This window comes from Opisthocomus hoazin, chromosome 1 (assembly GCF_030867145.1).
Source record: "Opisthocomus hoazin isolate bOpiHoa1 chromosome 1, bOpiHoa1.hap1, whole genome shotgun sequence".
NCBI lineage: Eukaryota > Metazoa > Chordata > Aves > Opisthocomiformes > Opisthocomidae > Opisthocomus > Opisthocomus hoazin.
The window spans coordinates 1,952,576-1,973,468 of NC_134414.1; the positions used below are offsets into that span (position 1 = coordinate 1,952,576).

Here is a 20,893-nt window from a genome sequence, read left to right on the forward strand (position 1 = left end):
GGCTCTTGTTGGGACTCTCCCAAACATCAAACTGCGGATTTTGTAAAAGACATTTCAAACATTTTGCTCCCCGCCTACTGGACGCACAATACCACCTTCTTCCACACAGCCTACACGTTAACAACACCCATGCTTGATGGCAAGCTTCCTACAGTCCAGAGGCAAGTCCACACTCCAGGCACGGGATTTCCCTTGCCTGGTTGCTGATTCTAAGGACTATATCCGTAACCGGAGGCTGTTCCCAATCTAGGGCTACTTTCCACCCTGCCGCAGTGACATACACTCCTCCTAAGGAAAAATGCCCATTTCTTATCCAATAGCTTCCCTCCCTCAGACTTTCCTACGACTCAAGTCCAAACCATTTTAAGAGGGAGTCTCTCAACATACACAGGAACACCGATTATCTTACACATATGTAAAACAAGAAACAAGATGGACACAAAATTCTAAATTCTCTACAGTCACCTTCAGTTGGTGTCCACCCAGCCAGCGGGAAGGTGGGCAGGATCCAGCCAGAGTGCGAAGCTGCGGGGCTGCGGCTGGAGGGGGTGGGTGCTCACGATGTCCTTTGCTCTGCTCTGAGCATCTGAAGGAAGGGGTGCAGGCAGGAGCAGGTGTGTGATGCGGCTCAGCACTTGGCTGCGTGGCTGGTGCTGTCACCGGGGTGTTGGCTTTCATGATGATGGGATGCTCTTTGATGAGTCCAAGCTGGCAGGGAGAGGCTTTGCCCCTCTGGTCCCCACCTTGCAGTCCATCGACGGGGGAGGGGCGAGCAGAGAGGTTGCCAGTGAAGACTGAGGCAAAACTGTTGCTGAGCACCTCAGCCTTCTCCTCGTCTCTTGATAGGAGGTCACCATTCTTGTTCAGCGGGGTGGGTACTCTTTCTTTAGCCTTCCATTTCTGGCTGACATGCCCGGAGAAGCCCTGCTTGTTATTCTTAGCATCCCTTGCCAAGTTGAGCTCCAGCTGCGCCTTGGCCCTCCTGACCTCATCCCTACACAGCCGGGCAGCATCCCGGTACTCTTCCCAAGCTACCTGTCCCCGCTTCCACTGCCTGTGCAGTTCCCTCGTGCCCTTTCGTTTGAGCAGCAGGTCTCGACTCAGCCGTGCTGGTCTCTTCCCTTCCTTGCCTGACTTCTTACACCTGGGGACTAAGAGCTCCTGCGCTCTCTGGAAAGCATCCTTCAAGAAGTGCCAACTCTTTTCTGCTCTCCTGTCCCTGCAGGCACTTTCCCGTGGGGTCCGACTGGCTGACTGTTTGAAGAGCTGCAAGTTGGCTTCCCAAAAGTTCAGGGTCCTGACTATACTCCTCTCCCACATCCCTCAGGACTGTGAACTCCAGCGATGCGTGATCACTGCAGACAGATGGGACCCTCGCGTTGGACACCCAGCTTGGCACCAGCAATCGAGGTGCCAAGAAGAGCTGTGCTTCAGGAGCAACCACTTGGGAAGCAGTCCAGCTCCTCCATGTGCTGCTAATGTTTCTCCAGATCCTCCAGATCCCCGACTCCAGCACCCTACGGGCGACTTGGAGTCTCTCCAGGCACTTTCTGCCAGAGGCTCCATTCTGCCCCTGGGCCCACATAAAACTGAGGGAGCATGACGCTGAGGCCTGTAAATGGCAAAGGGAGAGCAGGAGATGTGCAGCAAGGGGCAGGAGGGAAGGTTTGAGCATCCCCAACAAGACAGAGCTGTGACCTGATCCCTTCTGTGTGAAAAGCCTTCAGAGTTTAGCTTTTCTCTGTGAGGAACAACAAAGCTACAGGCCTGTGCACCCAAAGGGATAGAAGGGGAGGCGTGGGCATCCATGAGAAGAGAGAGCTTGGACTCGATCCACTCCACGTGAAAATTCTTCAGACGCTACGCACATGTGGCTTCTGGTCCCACATAAAACTGAGGAGCACAAAGCTGAGGCCCACATGTGGCCAAGGAAGAGCAGGAGATGTGCAGCAAGGGACAGGGGGGGAGGATCGGGCATGGGGCACCTCAGCCCAGCCCCAGGTCCATCCTCCTGCCCAGCTCTGCTGCCCTAAGCTGGCCCCTGAGCTTGGGTCCTGAGCGCTCCCCTTCCAGGACGGCTACAAGACAGTGCTGAGGCTGTTCCTTATCTCAGCACCCAGGGAAAGTTCACTGCCTCGCAAGGAGTCCTCCTGTCCCTGGCACCCCAGCTTCCAGCCAGTTTAACCCCTTCTTGCCATTGGGTGTCCTTGCCCTTCAGGCCAGATGGATCCTCGCTGACCAGTGACCCCTGTGGAGCAGTTACAGTCAGAATTATCCCTTCAAGGGTCCCACGCCACCCCAAAACCACCCAAGAAACCCAGCAGCACCCCAAACTGCTGCCACTGCTCGTGGCTGTGCCCACCACCTGCGGCCCCCATCCTCTTGGCACCTCCCTGCAGAGATGTGCCTGAACTCGGTGAGGTTCCTGCTGGCCCATTTCTGCAGCCCCCCCACCCACATCAGCACACCCACTGGGGTACCGGCCAGCCCCAGCCCCGGTTTGGTGGGTGCCAGCGGTGCCTGGTGCCAGCCCGTCCCCGCTGGGCTCGGGCACTGAGGGGGTTGCACCCCCAGCCGCGAGATGGGTGGATGAACCACGACACCAGGGACAGAGAAAACATTTAATATTTGAACAATTCAGATGGGAGGGCAGCCCAGGGGGGTTCCCATCCACGCACGCCCCAGCCGCTCAGTGGTAGGGGATCCCCTTGTCCTTGTGGAACCATCGCTGCCACTACTGGGACTTGCAGCATCGGTCACGTAGGGGCTGAAAGTGGCATCTCCACCAGGCCTTGAGGCGTCGCCAGCCCTTCCGCAGGCACCGTCCTGCCCTGCATGGAGACCAGGCCGCTCGGCCATGCGCCCTGCCTGTGGGCTCCAGTTGCTGGGGTCCGGTCTCTGCCTGGGTGCTGCTGTTGGAAGCAGCAGAGATGCTGCTGGCCGGTCCTCCCAGGGAGGTAATGATGTCTGCCACCTCTGAGCTGCTTCTTGCTGACCCCGTGGGGCTGCTCCTCTCGAGCCCCTTGGGACTGGTCCTTTCTGGTGCCATGGGGCTGCTCCTCTTTGACACTGTCGGGCTCCTCACGCTCTGCCCCGTGGGGCTGCTCCTTCTTGACACCATGGAGCTGCTCCTTTCCAGCTCCATGGAGCTGAGGGTCTCCGGGCTCATTGCTCTGTCCTTGTGTAGGACCCCATCCACAGCCTCGTCCACGTTGTCATCAGTGCATGGCACGTCTTCTGCGAGGCTCTGGGGCCACACTGCCAGAGGGCCGTCCTCCTCCGTCTTGGTGGGGGGACGTGGGAGCTCCCCAGGGGAGGTCCCACCACAGGCTCCCCTGCTTCCCCCCTCTCCCCCTTGATCCTGAGCCTGCAGTGCCTGCAGCAGCTCGCGTCGCTGCTGCGTTGACAGCGGGTTGTCCCGGATGGCGCGGATGAACTCTGGGATGAGCTGCGCCACGGTCATGGGCATGTGTGGGGAGCTGGTGGGGGGTGGCTGCACATGTGTGGGGCTCTGTACCCTGTCCTCCTTGTCCCCAGGGACCTGGTCTTGCTCTGCCCACGACACTGGCTGCAGTGGGCGGTCCTGGCCACGGTCTGGCTCCGCCTGCCCCACCAAGATGCAAAGAGGCTTGCGGGACTGGGAGGGTGCTGAGCGGTTGAGTGCCGGTGGCTCCATCATCGCACCACGCCAGGAATGCGGGAAGGTGTAGACCGAGCCCATGGAAATGGAGCTGCTCTGTGACAGGGGGACCAGGGAGGTCAGCAAGGCCAGCGGGGCTGTGCTCCACTCCTCTGTGCTGTCCCTGCAGAGGAGGAGAGAGAAGAGACCCCGCTGCACCCCGGCCCCTCCACCGGGACCCACGGGCAGCAGCCCGACCTCGGCCGGCGGGCAGGGCTGGGCAGTGCGGGCAGGGGCAGGGCATGGGGAGAGGGTCTGGGGCAGGATTTGGGGACTCCCCCAGCACTCACACTGTCTCCACGCTCGGCAAGGCCTTCACCGCTCCTCCATTAGCAGTGGGAGAATCTATAGAGGGAGGAGATGGAGTGAGCGGCCGTCAGCACCCGGCACAGCCCCGGCTCAGCGCTGCCGTGGGGTGTTGGCTGTTTGCAGGGCGCTTGGTGCTGGGGCCACTCACCTCTCCGGTTCTGTTCCCAGGCTCTCACCACGTTCATCCTACGTTCCAGGTGCTTCCAGAAACGCTGCAGGGCAACCAGGAGATAACGGCAGACTGAAGCCCCCAGCCAGCTGCCTGCTCTCGCAGAGCCCTTTTATAGCAGGCAGGCACACCCCCCTTTATGACACCGTGAGCCATGCCAGGGCCCCCTTTGTGACACCGCGGGGCAGTCCGAGCTGTGCAGGCACAGGGTACGGGTGCCGGGTACAGGGCACAGGCACAGGGTGCCGGGACATTCCAGCACTGGGAGGCGCATTCAGCAGAAGCCACTCGCCTCGCTAGCACCAGGGAATCTGCCACTCGGCCTGGACCTGCTCGACCCAAACCCCTGCGCACTGTGGGAGGAGAGAAGGTCCCTGGGACACATCTAAGGAACTGGTCGGGAAAAACAGTCTGGGCTCTTCCCTCCTCGGGAAAGGGAAAACCTATCCACGGGATCACAGAATCACAGAATCACAGAATAGTAGGGGTTGGAAGGGACCTCTGTGGTCACCCAGTCCAACCCTCCTGCCGAAGCAGGGTCACCCAGAGCAGGCTGCGCAGGACCTTGTCCAGGTGGGTCTTGAATATCTCCAGAGAAGGAGACTCCACAACCTCCCTGGGCAGCCTGGGCCAGGGCTCCGTCACCCTCAGAGTGAAGAAGTTCTTCCTTGGGTTCAGCTGGAGCTTCCTCTGCTCCAGTTTATGCCCATTGCTCCTTGTCCTGTCGCTGGGCACCACTGAAAAGAGCTTGGCCCCATCCTCCTGACACCCACCCTGCAGATATTTATAAGCATTTCGAAGGTCCCCTCGCAGCCTTCTCTTCTCCAGGCTGAACAAGCCCAGCTCCCTCAGCTTCTCCTCGTAGGGGAGATGCTCCAGTCCCCTCATCATCCTCGTAGCCCTCCGCTGGACTCTCTCCAGTAGCTCCTCATCTCTCTTGAACTGGGGACCCCAGAACTGGACACAGTACTCCAGATGAGGCCTCACCAGGGCAGTGTAGAGGGGAAGGAGAACCTCCCTCGTCCTGCTGGCCACACTCTTCTTGATGCACCCCAGGATTCCATTGGTCTTCTTGGCAGCCAGGGCACACTGCTGGCTCATGGTCAACCTGTCGTCCACCAGGACGCCCAGGTCCCTCTCCGCAGAGCTGCTCTCCAGCAGGTCCACCCCAAGCCTCTACTGGTGCATGAGGTTGTTCCTCCCCAGGTGCAGGACCCTGCATTTGGCTTTGTTGAACCTCATGAGGTTCCTCTCTGCCAGCTTTCCAGCCTATCCAGGTCACGCTGAATGGCAGCACAGCCTGCTGGTGTATCTACCACACCTCCCAGTTTGGTGTCATCAGTAAACTGGCTGAGGGTACATTCTAACTCTTCATCCAGGTCGTTGATGAAGAAGTTAAACAAGACTGGGCCCAGTACTGATGCCTGGGGGACACCACCAGTTCCCGGCCTCCAACCAGACTCAGCGCCGCTGATGCCAACCCTCTGAGCTCGGCCATTCAGCCAGATCTCAATCCACCCCACCGACCACTCATCCAGCCCACACTTCCTCAGCTTCCCTAGGAGGATATCATGGGAGACTGTGTCGAAAGCCTTGCTGAAGTCAAGGTAGACAACATCCACGGCTCTCCCTTCGTCTACCCAGCCAGTCATGTCATCGTAGAAAGCTATCAGATTGGTCAGGCATGATTTCCCCTTGGTGAATCCATGCTGACTCCTCCTGATAACCTTCTTTTCCTCCACTTGCTCGTTGATGGCCTCCAGGATAAGCTGCTCCATCACCTTTCCCGGGATGGAGGTGAGGCTGCCCGGCCTGTAGTTCCCTGGGTCCTCCTTCTTGCCCTTTTGAAGATTGGAGTGACATTGGCCTTTCTCCAGTCCTCGGGCACCTCTCCTGTCCTCCAGGACCTCTCAAAGATGATGGAGAGTGGCTCAGCAATGACATCCGCCAGCTCCCTCAGCACTCGTGGGTGCATTCCATCAGGGCCCATGGATTTGTGGACGTCCAGATCACTTAAGCGATCCCTCACACAGTCCTCCTCGACCAAGGGAAAGTCGTCCTCTCTGTGGGCTGCTTCTCTTACCTCCGGGGCCTGGGATTCCTGAGGGCCAGTCTTAGCACTGAAGACTGAAGCAAAGAAGGCATTCAGTAGCTCTGCCTTCTCTGCATCCCCCGTCACCAGGACACCCGCCTCATTCAGCAGCGGCCCCACATTGTCCCTAGCCTTCCTTTGGCTGCTGATGTAGTTGAAGAAGCCCTTCTTGTTGTTTTTGACATCCGTTGCCAGCTTCAATTCCAGGTGAGCCTTGGCCTTCCTCGTCGCATCCCTGCATGCTCTCACCACGTTTCTGTACTCTTCCCAAGTGGCCTGCCCCTCTTTCCGCATTCCATGGACAATCGATTCTGCTCAAGGACCTGCATGCACTTGGTGGGTAATGTGGAAGGATGAGGGAGTCCAGGGTGTACCTCGAGGGGATTAAATCCTGGGTGAAAATAATCCCTGCTCTGAGCTGTATGGCGGCAGGGTTACATCACGCTGTATGTCACCACTGCGGCGGCTGCCAGACATCAAAGCTATTCCAGCAGGAACCTCTCACTGCTGGCCAGGCTGGAGGCAAGAGGAGGAATTCATTGCAGTGTTCAACCTTATGACCTAGTCCAAAGGGACCAGGGGTGGAGACTGTCATGGACGTGCCTTTAGATTGTTGTAAGCCATGATGGGAGTTGCATGGTGTAGGAAGCGCTGTGGATGGGGTCCTACACTGGGACAGAGCAAAGGCCCCGAAGACACTCAGCTTCATGGAGGTGGAAAGGAGCAGCTCCACGGCGTTAGCAAGCAGCAGGTCCATGGGCCAGAGCAGCAGAGCAGCTCCATTTCCATGGGCTCCCTCTACTCCTTCCCAGAGCCCTGGCCCAGTGCGATGGCGGAGCTGGCAGCACTCAACCACCTGAAGCCATGAAGGACAAACCTGATCTCACAAGAAGCACTGCAAGTGCAGCACTGACCCAACCTGAGCCGGCTTTGGTGCCCAGCAACTCCACCCAAGACACCACCTCTCCTGCCCCGGCTGGCCACCATAACAGATGGAGCCCAAAGTCATGGACCAAATGAAATCCATGGACACCTTCTGGGTATTTATGGACATTTTGCCGACATCTTACAGGGCAGAGGTGGTTAATGAGGATGTGTTGCGATAGTGTCATAAATGGCATGGAATTAGGGGTGGAGAATGTACTGGTTTTGGCTGGGATTGAGCTAAATTTCTTCACAGTGGCTTGTATGGGGCTATGTTTTGGATTTGTTCTGAGAAGAGCTTTGCTAACCGAGGGATGTTTGTGCTACTGCTGACCGGTGCTTGCACAGTGTCGAGGCCTTTTCTGCTCCTCACCCTGGCCCACCAGTGAGTAGGCTGGAGGTGCACAAGCAGTTGGGAGCGGACGCAGCCAGGACAGCTGACCCCAGCTGACCAAAGGGATATTCCACATCAGAGGACATCGTGCTCAGCAACAATACTGGGGAGGAGGTTCATGGCTGGTGGCTGCTCGGGGACTGGCTGGGCATTGGTCCCTTGCTGGTGAGCAGTCGTTTTCATTTGCATTGAATATTTTTTCTTGGGTTTTATTATTTTCTGTCTTTGTTTTTTGCCTTCCAAGGTTTTTTAAAGTGTCTTTTTAATTGTTAGAATCAGAGAATCATAGAAGGGCTTGGTTTGGAAAGGACCTTTCAAGGCCACCTATTCCAATGAGGATGCTGCTGGCCAGAACCATGGAGCTAATGACACCCAGGCTCATGGGATTGCTCCTCTTCATTCCATTGGGCTTCTCCTGCCCAGCCCCGGCGTTGCTTCTGCCCAGCGCCATGGAGCTGCTCCTTTCCAGCCCCTCGGCAACGATTCTGCCTATCTCAATGAGGCAGCTCCTGCCTGGATGCATGAAGCTGCTTCTCTTGTACTAAGCAATAAAAGGGGCAATTAAAAAGTGAAATGATAATTGAAATTAACCAGACTATTGCTGCTGTAGGTATTTTTGTAAAGCCCTACCCTTACTACAGTTCCAAGTGTCAAATTAACTATACGAGGTTTAGAGAACTAAGAAACAGGATTTTGAAGAACGTGTTCTTGTTTCATAAGAAGGATCGTGGAATCATAGGATCATCAAGGTTGGAAAAGCCCTCTAAGATTATCAAGTCCAGCCGTCACCCCAACATCACCACGCCTGCTAACCCAACAACAAGGGCAACATCTACAACTTTTTTGAACACCTAGATGTACCTGTCCAAAGTGGAACCAGAGAGTGATGAATCGTAAGAATCGCTAACGAGCTACGAAAAGCTGCTGAGATTGCCAAAAGAGACATGTTGGTAAGGAGGGGAAAGGGAATTCTGGCAGGGGGAGATGGTGATCACCGGCTCACGGCTCACCTACCCCAGTTATAGCCCAGACTCAAAAGATGAAGAAACGGAGCACGCGTACTAATTTACATGCTGGACGAAGAGACTTTAACCAATCATTGAATAGAATAACCATGTATATGTATTAGGAAGATGAATATGGTAATGTTAAGGGTACAAATGACTGCTGATTTGTGCACAAGATGCGCTGTCTTGGGACAGTCACCCATATGTGCGCAAATACGGAATAAAATACCTCGGCTCTCTGTGTGTATTGTCATAGTGCACACCGGGTAAAGGGGTCGAGCAGGTCCAGGTCGAGTGGCAGATTCTCTAGTGCTAGCTAGGCAAGTGGCTTCTGCTGAATATGTATCCCAACGCTGGAATGTCCCAGCACCCATCGCTGGTCTCCATCAAACTTGTTTTTCCAGGCCCAAGACAGTGTTCCGGGCAGTGGCATGGGTCACAGGGTACGTTGCCGACCATCCAGTAGTCGCTTCCACCATGCTAAGCACATAGAATCACAGAATCACAGAATAGTAGGGGTTGGAAGGGACCTCTGTGGGTCATCTAGTCCAACCCTCCTGCTGAAGCAGGGTCACCTACAGCAGGCTGCACAGGAACTTGTCCAGGCGGGTCTTGAATATCTCCAGAGAAGGAGACTCCACAGCCTCCCTGGGCAGCCTGGGCCAGGGCTCCGTCACCCTCAGAGGGAAGAAGTTCTTCCTCGGGTTCAGAGGGAACTTCCTGTGCCTCAGTTTGTGCCCATTGCCCCTTGTCCTGTCACTGGGCACCACTGAAAAGAGCTTGGCCCCATCCTCCTGACCCCCACCCTGCAGATATTTATAAGCATTTATTAGGTCCCCTCGCAGCCTTCTCTTCTTCAGGCTGAACAAGCCCAGCTCCCTAAACCTCTCCTCGTAGGGGAGATGCTCCAGTCCCCTCATCATCCTCGCAGCCCTCCGCTGGACTCTCTCCAGTAGCTCCTCATCTTTCTTGAACTGGGGAGCCCAGAACTGGACACAGTACTCCAGATGGGGCCTCACCAGGGCAGTGTAGAGGGGGAGGAGAACCTCCCTCGTCCTGCTGGCCACACTCTTCTTGATGCACCCCAGGATTCCATTGGCTTTCTTGGCAGCCAGGGCACACTGCTGGCTCATGGTCACCCTGTCGTCCAACAGGACACCCAGGTCCCTCTCCGCAGAGCTGCACTCCAGCAGGTCCGTCCCAAGCCTGTACTGATGCGTGGGGTTGTTCCTCCCCATGGTGCTGGCCGTGGCGGGCTCGTGGTGGCATGACGTGATCAATCTGCCAGGCTTCTGCCGATGGATGTTTCAGCCATCCGCCTCTGTCCCAGAAAGGCTGTAGCCACTTGCTGTCTTTGATTCTGGCGCAGGGTTTCCCTTCATGGACAGCCTGTGCAATAGCATCAATGGTCAAGTCCACCCCTCGGTCACAATCCCCTTTGTATGCGGCTTCCCTTCCCAGATGTCCTGATGTGTCCTGGGGCCATCGAGCTAGAAGGAGCTCACCTTGATGTTCCCAGACCCGATCCGCCTGAGCCGCTTCAATTCTAGCAGCCGGGTCCACCCGCTCGTTGTTGCAATGTCCTCCAGGGACCCGACTCTTGCCTAGGTGAGCACCTGTGTGACGTACTTTTAGCACCAGCTTCTCCACCCAGGCAGCAATACATTGCCACAGCTCAGCAGCCCCAACGGCTTTGCACCTGCGCTGCCCGTTGCTCCACTTCCATTGCTGGAAAGCCCCCTGAGCCACCTCTTCTCCAACCTGGGCTCAGCACTGGGGGCATCCTCGTTCCTTTCAAAAGCTCTGGCCAGCGCTGCTGTTGGCTGCAGGGCCAGGTGTGGGGCTTCTCCTTCTTCCTTCTCCTTCTGCTTCTCTTTTGCCTACTCCTTTTCCTTCACCTTCTCCATCACCTTCACCTCTGCCTTTGCCTTCCCCAACTCCTTGCCCTTCTGCTTCCCTTCTATGTTCCCCTTCTCCTCTTCCCTCTCTCTCTCCTCCTCCTCCTCCTGCTTCTCCCTTCCCTCTTAATCACCCTTGGGTTCCCCCATCCTGCAGACTGCGGCCTTCTCCCAGCTGCCACCCCTGTTTTCTACATGGACGACCCAACCCCTCCTCAGACACTGCCTGCACAGCTCGGACTGCCCCGCGGTGTCACAAAGGGGGCCCTGGCATGGCTCACGGTGTCATAAAGGGGGGTGTGCCTGCCTGCTATAAAAGGGCTCTGCGAGAGCAGGCAGCTGGCTGGGGGCTTCAGTCTGGCGTTATCTCGGCAGACTGCAGCCTCAGCCTCGGCTACACCAGTAGTTCTGGGGGTCCCATCAGTGGGGTCCCAGGAGGTCGCTGCGGATCCGCATCTCCAGCCTGTGCGGGTGACTCGGAGTGCCGCGGACGCACCAGAGCTGGTGCCATGGGACACACCAAAGTCCTCACCGTGGATGACCTGGTCATGCTGATGATGATGCACACGCTGCTGTTCGTCAAGGACAATGTCTGGCCACGGGTCAGGCAGGCCAAGGTCGGTGACTGCTGCACCGCACTGCAAGGCAGCATGGCGTGGCGTGGGGTGGAGTGGGGTGGCGTTGGGTGGCGTGGGGGGCTGCAGCGTGGGCTCGGGAGCTGCTCTCGTCTCACCCAGCTCCTGGTTCCCCTGCAGCGTTTCTGGAAGCACATGGAACGTCGGATGAACGTGGTGAGAGCCTGGCGACAGAACGGGAGAGGTGAGCGGCCCCAGCACCAAGCGCCCTGCAAACAGCCAACACCCCACGGCAGCGCTGAGCCGGGGCTGTGCCGGGGGCTGACGGCCGCTCACTCCATCTCCTCCCTCTATAGATTCTCCCACTGCTAATGGAGAGGAGAAGCCCTTGCTGAGCATGGACACAGGGTGAGTGCTGGGGGAGTCCCCAAATCCTGCCCCAGACCCTCTCCCCATGCCCTGCCCCTGCCCGCATTGCCCAGCCCTGCCCGCCGGCCGAGGTCGGGGTGCTGCCCGTGGGTCCCGGTGGAGGGGCCGGGGTGCAGCGGGGTCTCTTCTCTCTCCTCCTCTGCAGGGACAGCACGGAGGAGTGGAGCACAGCCCCGCTGGCCTTGCTGACCTCCCTGGTCCCCCTGTCACAGAGCAGCTCCATTTCCATGGGCTCGGTCTACACCTTCCCGCATTCCTGGCGTGGTGCAATGATGGAGCTGCCGGCACTCAACCGCTCAGCACCCTCCCAGTCCCGCAAGGCTCTTTGCATCTTGGTGGGGCAGGCGGAGCCAGACTGTGGCCAGGACCGCCCACTGCAGCCAGTGTCGTGGGCAGAGCAAGACCAGGTCCCTGGGGACAAGGAGGACAGGGTACAGAGCCCCAAACATGTGCCGCCACCCCCCACCAGCTCCCCAGACATGCCCATGACCGTGGCGCAGCTCATCCCAGAGTTCATCCGCGCCATCCGGGACAACCCGCTGTCAACGCAGCAGCGACGCGAGCTGCTGCAGGCACTGCAGGCTCAGGATCAAGGGGGAGAGGGGGCAAGCAGGGGAGCCTGTGGTGGGACCTCCCCTGGGGAGCTCCCACGTCCCCCCACCAAGACGGAGGAGGACGGCCCTCTGGCAGTGTGGCCCCAGAGCCTCGCAGAAGACGTGCCATGCACTGATGACAACGTGGACGAGGCTGTGGATGGGGTCCTACACAAGGACAGAGCAATGAGCCCGGAGACCCTCAGCTCCATGGAGCTGGAAAGGAGCAGCTCCATGGTGTCAGGAAGGAGCAGCCCCACGGGGCAGAGCGTGAGGAGCCCGACAGTGTCAAAGAGGAGCAGCCCCATGGCACCAGAAAGTACCAGTCCCAAGGGGCTCCAGAGGAGCAGCCCCACGGGGCCAGAAAGAAGCAGCTCAGAGGTGGCAGACATCATTACCTCCATGGGAGGACCGGCCAGCAGCATCTCTGCTGCTTCCAACAGCAGCACCCAGGCAGAGACCGGACCCCAGCAACTGGAGCCCACAGGCAGGGCGCATGGCCGAGCGGCCTGGTCTCCATGCAGGGCAGGACGGTGCCTGCAGAAGGGCTGGCGACACCTCAAGGCCTGGTGGAGATGCCACTTTCAGCCCCTACGTGACCGATGCTGCAAGTCCCAGTAGTGGCAGCGATGGTTCCACAAGGACAAGGGGATCCCCTACCACTGAGCGGCTGGGGCATGCGGGGATGGGAACCCCCCTGGGCTGCCCTCCCATCTGAATTGTTCAAATATTAAATGTTTTCTCTGTCCCTGGTGTCGTGGTTCATCCACCCATCTCGCGGCTGGGGGTGCAACCCCCTCAGTGCCCGAGCCCAGCGGGGACGGGCTGGCACCAGGCACCGCTGGCACCCACCAAACTGGGGCAGGGGCTGGCCGGTACCCCAGTGGGTGTGCTGGTGTGGGTGGGGGGGCTGCAGAAATGGGCCAGCAGGACCCTCCTGGAGTTCAGGCACATCTCTGCAGGGAGGTGCCAACAGGATGGCGGCCGCAGGTGGTGGGCACAGCCATGAGCAGTGGCAGCAGTTTGGGGTGCTGCTGGGTTTCTTGGGTGGTTTTGGGGGGGCGTGGGACCCTTGAAGGGCTAATTCTGACTGTAACTGCTCCACAGGGGTCACTGGTCAGCGAGGATCCATCTGGCCTTAAGGGCAAGGACACCCAATGGCAAGAAGGGGTTAAACTGGCTGGAAGCTGGGGTGCCAGGGACAGGAGGACTCCTTGCGAGGCAGTGAACTTTCCCTGGGTGCTGAGATAAGGAACAGCCTCAGCACTGTCTTGTAGCCATCCTGGAAGGGGAGCGCTCAGGGCCCAAGCTCAGGGGCCAGCTTAGGGCAGCAGAGCTGGGCAGGAGGATGGACCTGGGGCTGGGCTGAGGTGCCCCATGCCCGATCTTCCCCCCCTGTCCCTTGCTGCACATCTCCTGCTCTCACTTGGCCTCGTGTTGGCCTCAGCTTTGTGCTGCTCAGTTTTATGTGGGACCAGAAGCCACATGTGCGTAGTGTCTGAAGAACTTTCACGTGGAGGGGATCGAGTCCAAGCTCTGTCTTCTCATGGATGCCCACGCCTCCCCTTCTATCCCTCTGGGCTGCACAGCCCTTTAGTTCTGTATTTCCTCACAGAGAAAAGCCAAACTCTGAAGGCTTTTCACACAGAGGGGATCAGGTCACAGCTCTGTCTTGTTGGGGATGCTCAAACCTTCCCTCCTGCCCCTTGCTGCACATCTCCTGCTCTCCCTTTGCCATTTACAGGCCTCAGCGTCATGCTCCCTCAGTTTTATGTGGGCCCAGGGGCAGAATGGAGCCTCTGGCAGAAAGCGCCTGGAGAGACTCCAGGTCGCCCGTAGGGTGCTGGAGTCGGGGATCTGGAGGATCTGGAGAAACATTAGCAGCACATGGAGGAGCTGGACTGCTTCCCAAGTGGTTGCTCCTGAAGCACAGCTCTTCTTGGCACCTCGATTGCCGGTGCCAAGCTGGGTGTCCAACACGAGGGTCCCATCTGTCTGCAGTGATCACGCATCGCTGGAGTTCACAGTCCTGAGGGATGTGGGAGAGGAGTATAGTCAGGACCCTGAACTTTTGGGAAGCCAACTTGCAGCTCTTCAAACAGAAATGGGCATTTTTCCTTAGGAGGAGTGTATGTCACTGCGGCAGGGTGGAAAGTAGCCCTAGATTGGGAACAGCCTCCGGTTACGGATATAGTCCTTAGAATCAGCAACCAGGCAAGGGAAATCCCCTGCCTGGAGTGTGGACTTGCCTCTGGACTGTAGGAAGCTTGCCATCAAGCATGGGTGTTGTTAACGTGTAGGCTGTGTGGAAGAAGGTGGTATTGTGCATCCAGTAGGCGGGGAGCAAAATGTCTGAAATGTCTTTTACAAAATCCGCAGTTTGATGGTTGGGAGAGTCCCAACAAGAGCCTGAGATAGCGAAGTGGTGTGTGGGAAAAGGCACCTAATCCCAGGGATCTGGGACGCGTGGACAGAGGACTGGGAGAAAACTATTAAACAGTGTAGAGGAATTTGCATGGAAGTTCATCAGGAGAGGAAGTAAAAAGGAGATAAGAATGGGTAACTCTCAGGGAGGAATTTTGTGGAAGAGCCCTTTAGGTTGTGTACTTGCTCACTGGAAAGATACTGCTGGTACGGGTGGTACAGAGAATAAGAAAACCCTTATCAAGTATTGCAAGCAATGGTGTCCATTGCACAAGCCAGATGATGGAGAACAGTGGCCCCTTAACAGAACCTTAAATTATAATGTGTTATTACAACTAATGTTATTTTTAAGGAGGGAGGGAAAATGGGATGAAGCATCATATGCTGATATGTTCTTTACCCTCTGAAACCATCCTGAGCGGTGGAGGGATTGTGAGATGACATTACCACAAGACCCGGTGGTCCTTGCGTTGGAACGGGAAAGTAACAGAGAACAGAGAGGAAAATTGAGGAGATGCTGTTCAGCACGTAGCACAGGGCAGAGATGCCTTAAATTAGACAGGGCAGAGGATACAGAAGGAAAGGACCTACCAGAACACTACAAACCACTGGCTGAGATACCACAGAGAGACGAACGTGATTTGCAAACTCCTCCGCGAAGCCCAATATCCTCTCGCACTCGGAGAAAGGGGGAACGTACAATAACACAAGCACCCTTAAGGGAAGCAGTGGGACCAGAGGGAGGCCGTACTTTGATAAAGGTCCCTTTCTCCTCGTCTGACTTAGAAACATGGAAAAATACTGTAAAGAATTATCGCAGCGACTCTGTAGGGGTAACCAAACATTTCCAGTTCCTTATCAAACAACATAACCCCGACTGGAATGATGTCCAGCTGTTGTTGGACCATATGACGGAGACTGAGAAGCAGCTGATACTAAAAACAGCCCAAGATTTAGCAAGTGATCAGCTCAAAAATACCGGAGAAGACATCAAGGATGGTTTTCCATTACAGGTCCCCCACTGGGACCCCAACAGGGGAGCCCACAGGAAATTGCTAAATACATATAGGAAATGGGTTGTCAAAGGGATGGAGAGAGCAATCCCAAGAACCATCACCTGGTCAGCTTTATATGCTGTCCAGCACGGTCCGAAAGAAACCCCCTCGGAGTTTTTCCATTAATCACGGGACACTATGAGGCGACACACCCCTTTGGAGCCAGGATCAGAAATAGGGATCCAGCAGCTAGTGTCTCGATTTTTAGGCCAGTCCTAAGAAGAAAGTCACAAAAGCTAAGGACAACGGACAGCAGAAACTGAAGAGAGCTTACTGGATGAAACACAGAGAGTATTTAGCAATGGGGAAGAAGAAGATCGAAGGAGGGATAAGCCAATGTTGGTGGCGGCGTTGCAGGACAGCAAGGGATTTAGAAATGAAGGGTTTAAGAGACCTCTGGAGAAAAATCCATGTGCATGGTGTAAGCAGAGAGGGCACTGGAAAAAGGATTGTCCAGAAAGGTTACAGAGGAGAAAAGGGATACAGGCGCAGATCAAGGAGGATTGACGGGGACCTGGGGAATCTACCCTAGCAGATCCACTGGTCGTATTAGAGCTAGGGAAGCCAAAACGGAACTTAGAATTTTTGGTCGATACCGGGGCAACGTTTTCAGTTTTAAATCAAACCTTGACACCTGTGGACGACGACTTTGTAACGGCAAAGGGAGCTACTGGCCAAAGTGAAAAGGCATACTTTCTAAAGCCTGTCAAATTCAAATTAGGCAAACAACTAGGGGTACATAAATTTTTATATATGCCCGATTTGCCAAGGCCACTGTTAGGACCAGATCTGTTGGAACAATTCAAAGCAGAAATCCGATTTGACAAAGGGAAAGTAGAACTCCGGTGGGAAGCGAACAGCTAATTGAAGTTTTGAGTTTAGCCCTTATAGATGCCCCTGTTGACGCAGGGGTGCCTGAGAAAATTCAAAATCGGGTATATCCAGGAGTATGGGCTACGGAAATGCCAGGAAGAGCGAAAAGTGCTTCCCTGATTGTAGTCAAACTTCAGCAGGGAACACAGTCTGTAAGAATTAGGCAATACCCCCTCAGAATGGAAGACAGGGAAGGAATTCGACCAGTAATTGAACGATTCATCAAATACGGACTATTAATTGAGTGTGAATCGGAATATAACACTGCCATTTTACCAGTTAGAAAACCGGATGGTAGTTACCGAATAGGACAAGATCTTAGGGCCATCAATATGATTGTGGAGGACTTACATCCTGTCGTAGCAAACCCTTACACATTATTAACCAAACTGACACCTGAATTGGCCTGGTTTACCATCCTGGACCTAAAAGATGCTTCCTTTTGCCTCCCATTAAGTCCAGAAAGTCAGTTGTTATTTGCATTTCAATGGGAAAACCCTCACTCTGGGAGAAAGACGCAGCTGACATGGACGGTGGTGCCACAGGGCTTTAAAAATAGCCCCACTCTTTCTGGAAATCAATTAGCCAAAGACTTGGAACAGTGGGAATGACCTCATGAGGCGGGAACAGTATTGCAGTATGTAGATGATTTATTAATAGCCACTGAAACGAAGGAGTTTTGTATAATGTGGACAGTCAGCCTGTTCAATTTCCTCGGACTTCATGGCTATCAAGTCTCTCCACAGAAGGCCCAAATCGCTCAACAACCGCTGAACTACCTTGGATACCAGATAACTGCGGGCCAACGAACATTGGGAACAGCAAGAAAAGAGGCCATCTGCCAGACCCCACCACCACAGACAGCGAAGGAGCTCCGCACCTTCTTGGGAATGACGGGGTGGTGTTGCTTCTGGATCTAGAACTATGGACTCTTGGTAAAACCGCTCTATGAACTATTAAAATCTGATAAAAAGATCCTCATTTGGAATGAGGAAGCAGAAAAGGCATTCCAACAGCTAAAGAAAAAGCTAATGGATGCCCCGGCTTTGGGACTGCCAGACACTACTAAGCCCCTCTGGTTATTTTCTCATGAGCAGCAGGGACTTGCCCTGGGAATCCTAGCGCAGAATCTGGGACCACATCAATGGGCAGTCGTGTACTTCTCTAAGCAGCTGGATGAAGTAAGCAAAGGCTGGCCTAGCTGCCTAAGGGCAACAGCAGCAGTGCTATTAAATATCCAAGAAGCACCTAAGTTTACCCTAGGCCAGAAGACCACGGTGTTGCTATCTCCTGCTGCGTCGGCAGTATTACAAGTAAAGGGGGGACATTGGCTCTCACCACAAAGGTTCCTTAAGTACCAAGCTATCCTGGTAGAGCAAGATGACATAGAAATAGTGGTTACTGACATTGTCGAGCCAGCATCTTTCCTCAGCGGGACCACAGGGGAACCAGTATCGCATGACTGCTTGGAAGCGATTGAAGCAGTCTATTCCAGCCCACCTGACCTAAAAGCGAAGCCGCTGGAAGATGCTGAAGATTCCTGGTACACGGATGGAAGCAGCTTTGTTCAACAAGGTGTCCACAAGGCAGGATACGCGGTAACCACTACGGATCAGGTAATCGAGTCAAAAGCCCTTGCCCTGAGCACCTCAGCTCAAAAGGCAGAAATAATAGCTCCAACTCGAGCATTAGAACTAGCCAAAGGCAAGAAAATTAATATCTGGACAGATTCTAAATACGCTTTTGGGGTAACACACGCCCATGGGGCTGTAGAGAAGGAAAGAGGACTCCTATTTACCCAAGGAGAACATATCAAACATGCCGAAGAAATTCTTCAGCTCCTGGAAGCTGTACAACTACCTGAGAAAGTAGCTATCATGCACTGTAAAGCTCACCAGAGAGGGGACACTGCTCAACAGCTGGGCAATGCCATGGCAGATCCTGAGGCTGGAAGAGTGGCTGAACAGAGCGGATTGGGGGTGCAACCTTTAGTCCCAGGCGGTAAAATACAAATTGATTGTGAACCCAAATACTCTAAGGAGGACCAAAAATTAATTGAAGATTTGGGAGGAAAAACAGAGAAAGACAGGGGGGCTAAGACTCCTCAGGGTAAGATAAGAATACCATTTTCTCTCTTATGGGCTGTAGTTATGGCAGAACATAAGAAATCTCATTGGGGAACGGAAGCCCTGCATAAATATTTGAATCGGCTCATGGTTGCCCGAAATCTAGATACAACTATTAAACAAGTGACCCAACAGTGTGAGGTGTGTCTACAAAGCAACCCAAAGGTCGGACCTAAGGCCCCACTAGGGCAGACAGGGAAAGGAAACTATCCAGGGCAGCAGTGGCAAATTGAGTACCCACCCCGCTGAAAGAGAACGGTGACCTCCTATCAAGGGACAAGGAGAAGGCTGAGGTGCTCAGCAACAGTTTTGCCTCAGTCTTCATTGGCAACCTCCCTGCTCGCCCCTCCCCCGTCGATGGACTGCAAGGTGGGGACCAGAGGGGCAAAGCCTCTCCCTGCCAGCTTGGACTCATCAAAGAGCGTCCCATCATCACGAAAGCCAAAACCCCGGTGACAGCACCAGCCACGCAGCCAAGTGCTGAGCCGCATCACACACCTGCTCCTGCCTGCACCCCTTCCTTCAGATGCTCAGAGCAGAGCAAAGGACATCGTGAGCACCCACCCCCTCCAGCTGCAGCCCCGCAGCTTCGCACTCTGGCTGGATCCTGCCCACCTTCCCGCTGGCCGTGCCATTCGTGCCCAGGAGAAGCAGCCACAGCGGCTGACAGTGCGTGTTCCTCACAAGCTGGGGCCTCCTCCTGATGAAGAGAAATAAAGAAATAAATAAGCTTAGACAGTGCTTATGAAGACTTAGGGAATGCTAGTCTAGCTCAGCTCGGCAAATTCCTGAGCTCCCCAAATTCTGTATCCGTTTGAGTGATAAGGCTGGAAAGAAGAGTTACACAACAAGAAGCCTACACTTCAAGCCAGCCGTAGCCAGTTCCGGAGTTTGGGAAAAGGCCCAGAAGTAACTGAGCCTGCGTGAAGTTCAAAGGTTACTAGCAGTGACCAAGAGGAGTCACCTATCTTCATCCCCAAGACCCTGACGACCACCCCAAGGAGGCACCGCGCAAGCGCAGTCGGGAGGAGTCCATGGAAACGACTTCTTGGAACTAATCTTAATACAGAGCAGGAAAGGCTGTGCCTGTGTCTGTGAATATGCAGAACAGAGCTGTCCAAGTTACAGACGGCCTGGCGATATCGGCGCGCCCGCCTCTGGCGGTGCTGCCCCCGTGCCCAGCGCTGAACAAAACAGACCTACTTGAAATCGGAGCGCGGTGGAGTCTCACCTTGTCCGCAAGTCCCTCCTCCAGCCACGGCCCGGCCCTCAGCACCCGGAAGGCAGCCGGCGGCACGGCATTCCCGGCCGGGCCCACAGGCGCCTGCCTCGCTGCCCCTCAGCACAGAGTCCCCCTCGCCGAGCCCTCGCCGCTCCCTCCCGGGGCTCCCCCCGGCACAGCTCGCTCGCAGCCGCCCGGCGCTGCCCGCACCCCGGCCCTGCCCCGGCCCCCGCCGCAGGACGCTGCCCCGCCCAGCGCAGCCCCGCTCGCCCGCCGCACCCGGCCCCGACTCGCCGCCCGCCAAGCTCCCAACATGGCGCCGCCCGCCCCGCCGGGAGACGACGGCCCCGGCCCCGGCCCGCGGCGCGCGCAGCGGCCGTTGACCGGCGGGGGCGCAGCCGCGGCGGCTCCGGCCCCGCCCAGGTGCCGCCAGCCGCTCTCGCGAGAGCGGGCGGGGCGCGCGGCTCCCTCGCTCGCCTCAGGGCTCGCTGGTGGGGCGGGAAGGGGCGCGCGCCGGAGCCGCTGAGGGGAGCGGGCGGGAGCGGGACCCGCGGGGGGCGACACCGGGCGCGGGGAGCCGTCCCGCAGCAGCCCCGCGCCGGGCCGGGGCCGGGGCGTGGGGGGCTCGTGCCGGAGCGCTGCGAGCTGCTGCGGGGCCGGCGGGGAGGGGAGACTGCGGCGGGACAGCCCCCCCCCCCCATTAGGGCGGCCGCGGGCCGAGTTCCCTCAGGACGGAGGCGCGGGGGGGTCCGAGGCTGCGGGGGGGTCCGAGGCTGCGGGGGCCGGAGAGCGGCCCTGGAGCTGGGGAGTGTCACTGCAATCTTCAAAAAGGGCAAGAAGGAGGACCCAGGGAACTACAGGCCGGGCAGCCTCACCTCCATCCCGGGAAAGGTGATGGAGCAGCTTATCCTGGAGGCCATCAACGAGCAACTGGAGGAAAAGAAGGTTATCGGGAGTAGTCAGCATGGATTCACCAAGGGGAAATCATGCCTGCCCCATCTGATAGCTTTCTGTGATGACATGACTGGCTGGGTAGACGAAGGGAGAGCCACAGATGTTGTCTACCTCGACTTCAGCAAGGCTTTCGACACGGTCTGCCATCACATCCTCCTAGGGAAGCTCAG

At 56.4% G+C, this 20,893-nt stretch overlaps 1 protein-coding gene across 5 annotated transcripts; it reads right to left on the reverse strand.

Moving 5' to 3' along the window:
• Positions 1–7,691: 7,691 nt before the first annotated feature.
• LOC142360576 (uncharacterized) lies at positions 7,692–20,101 on the reverse strand. 5 transcript variants are annotated; one of them, XM_075414155.1, is made up of 4 exons: positions 19,779–20,013; positions 19,112–19,247; positions 11,005–14,098; positions 7,692–9,963 (listed from the first exon to the last, which is right to left on the reverse strand). In XM_075414155.1, the coding sequence occupies exon 4, from the start codon at positions 9,810–9,812 to the stop codon at positions 9,150–9,152; it is 663 nt and encodes a 220-aa protein (XP_075270270.1). In that variant the 5' UTR covers positions 9,813–9,963; positions 11,005–14,098; positions 19,112–19,247; positions 19,779–20,013; the 3' UTR covers positions 7,692–9,149. The 5 variants fall into 4 exon arrangements, with proteins under 5 accessions (XP_075270244.1, XP_075270255.1, XP_075270270.1 ...); XM_075414129.1 differs by lacking the exon at positions 19,779–20,013 and adding an exon at positions 20,049–20,101; XM_075414140.1 differs by having other exon boundaries at positions 19,163–19,247.
• Between the last annotated feature and the right edge of the window lie 792 nt (positions 20,102–20,893).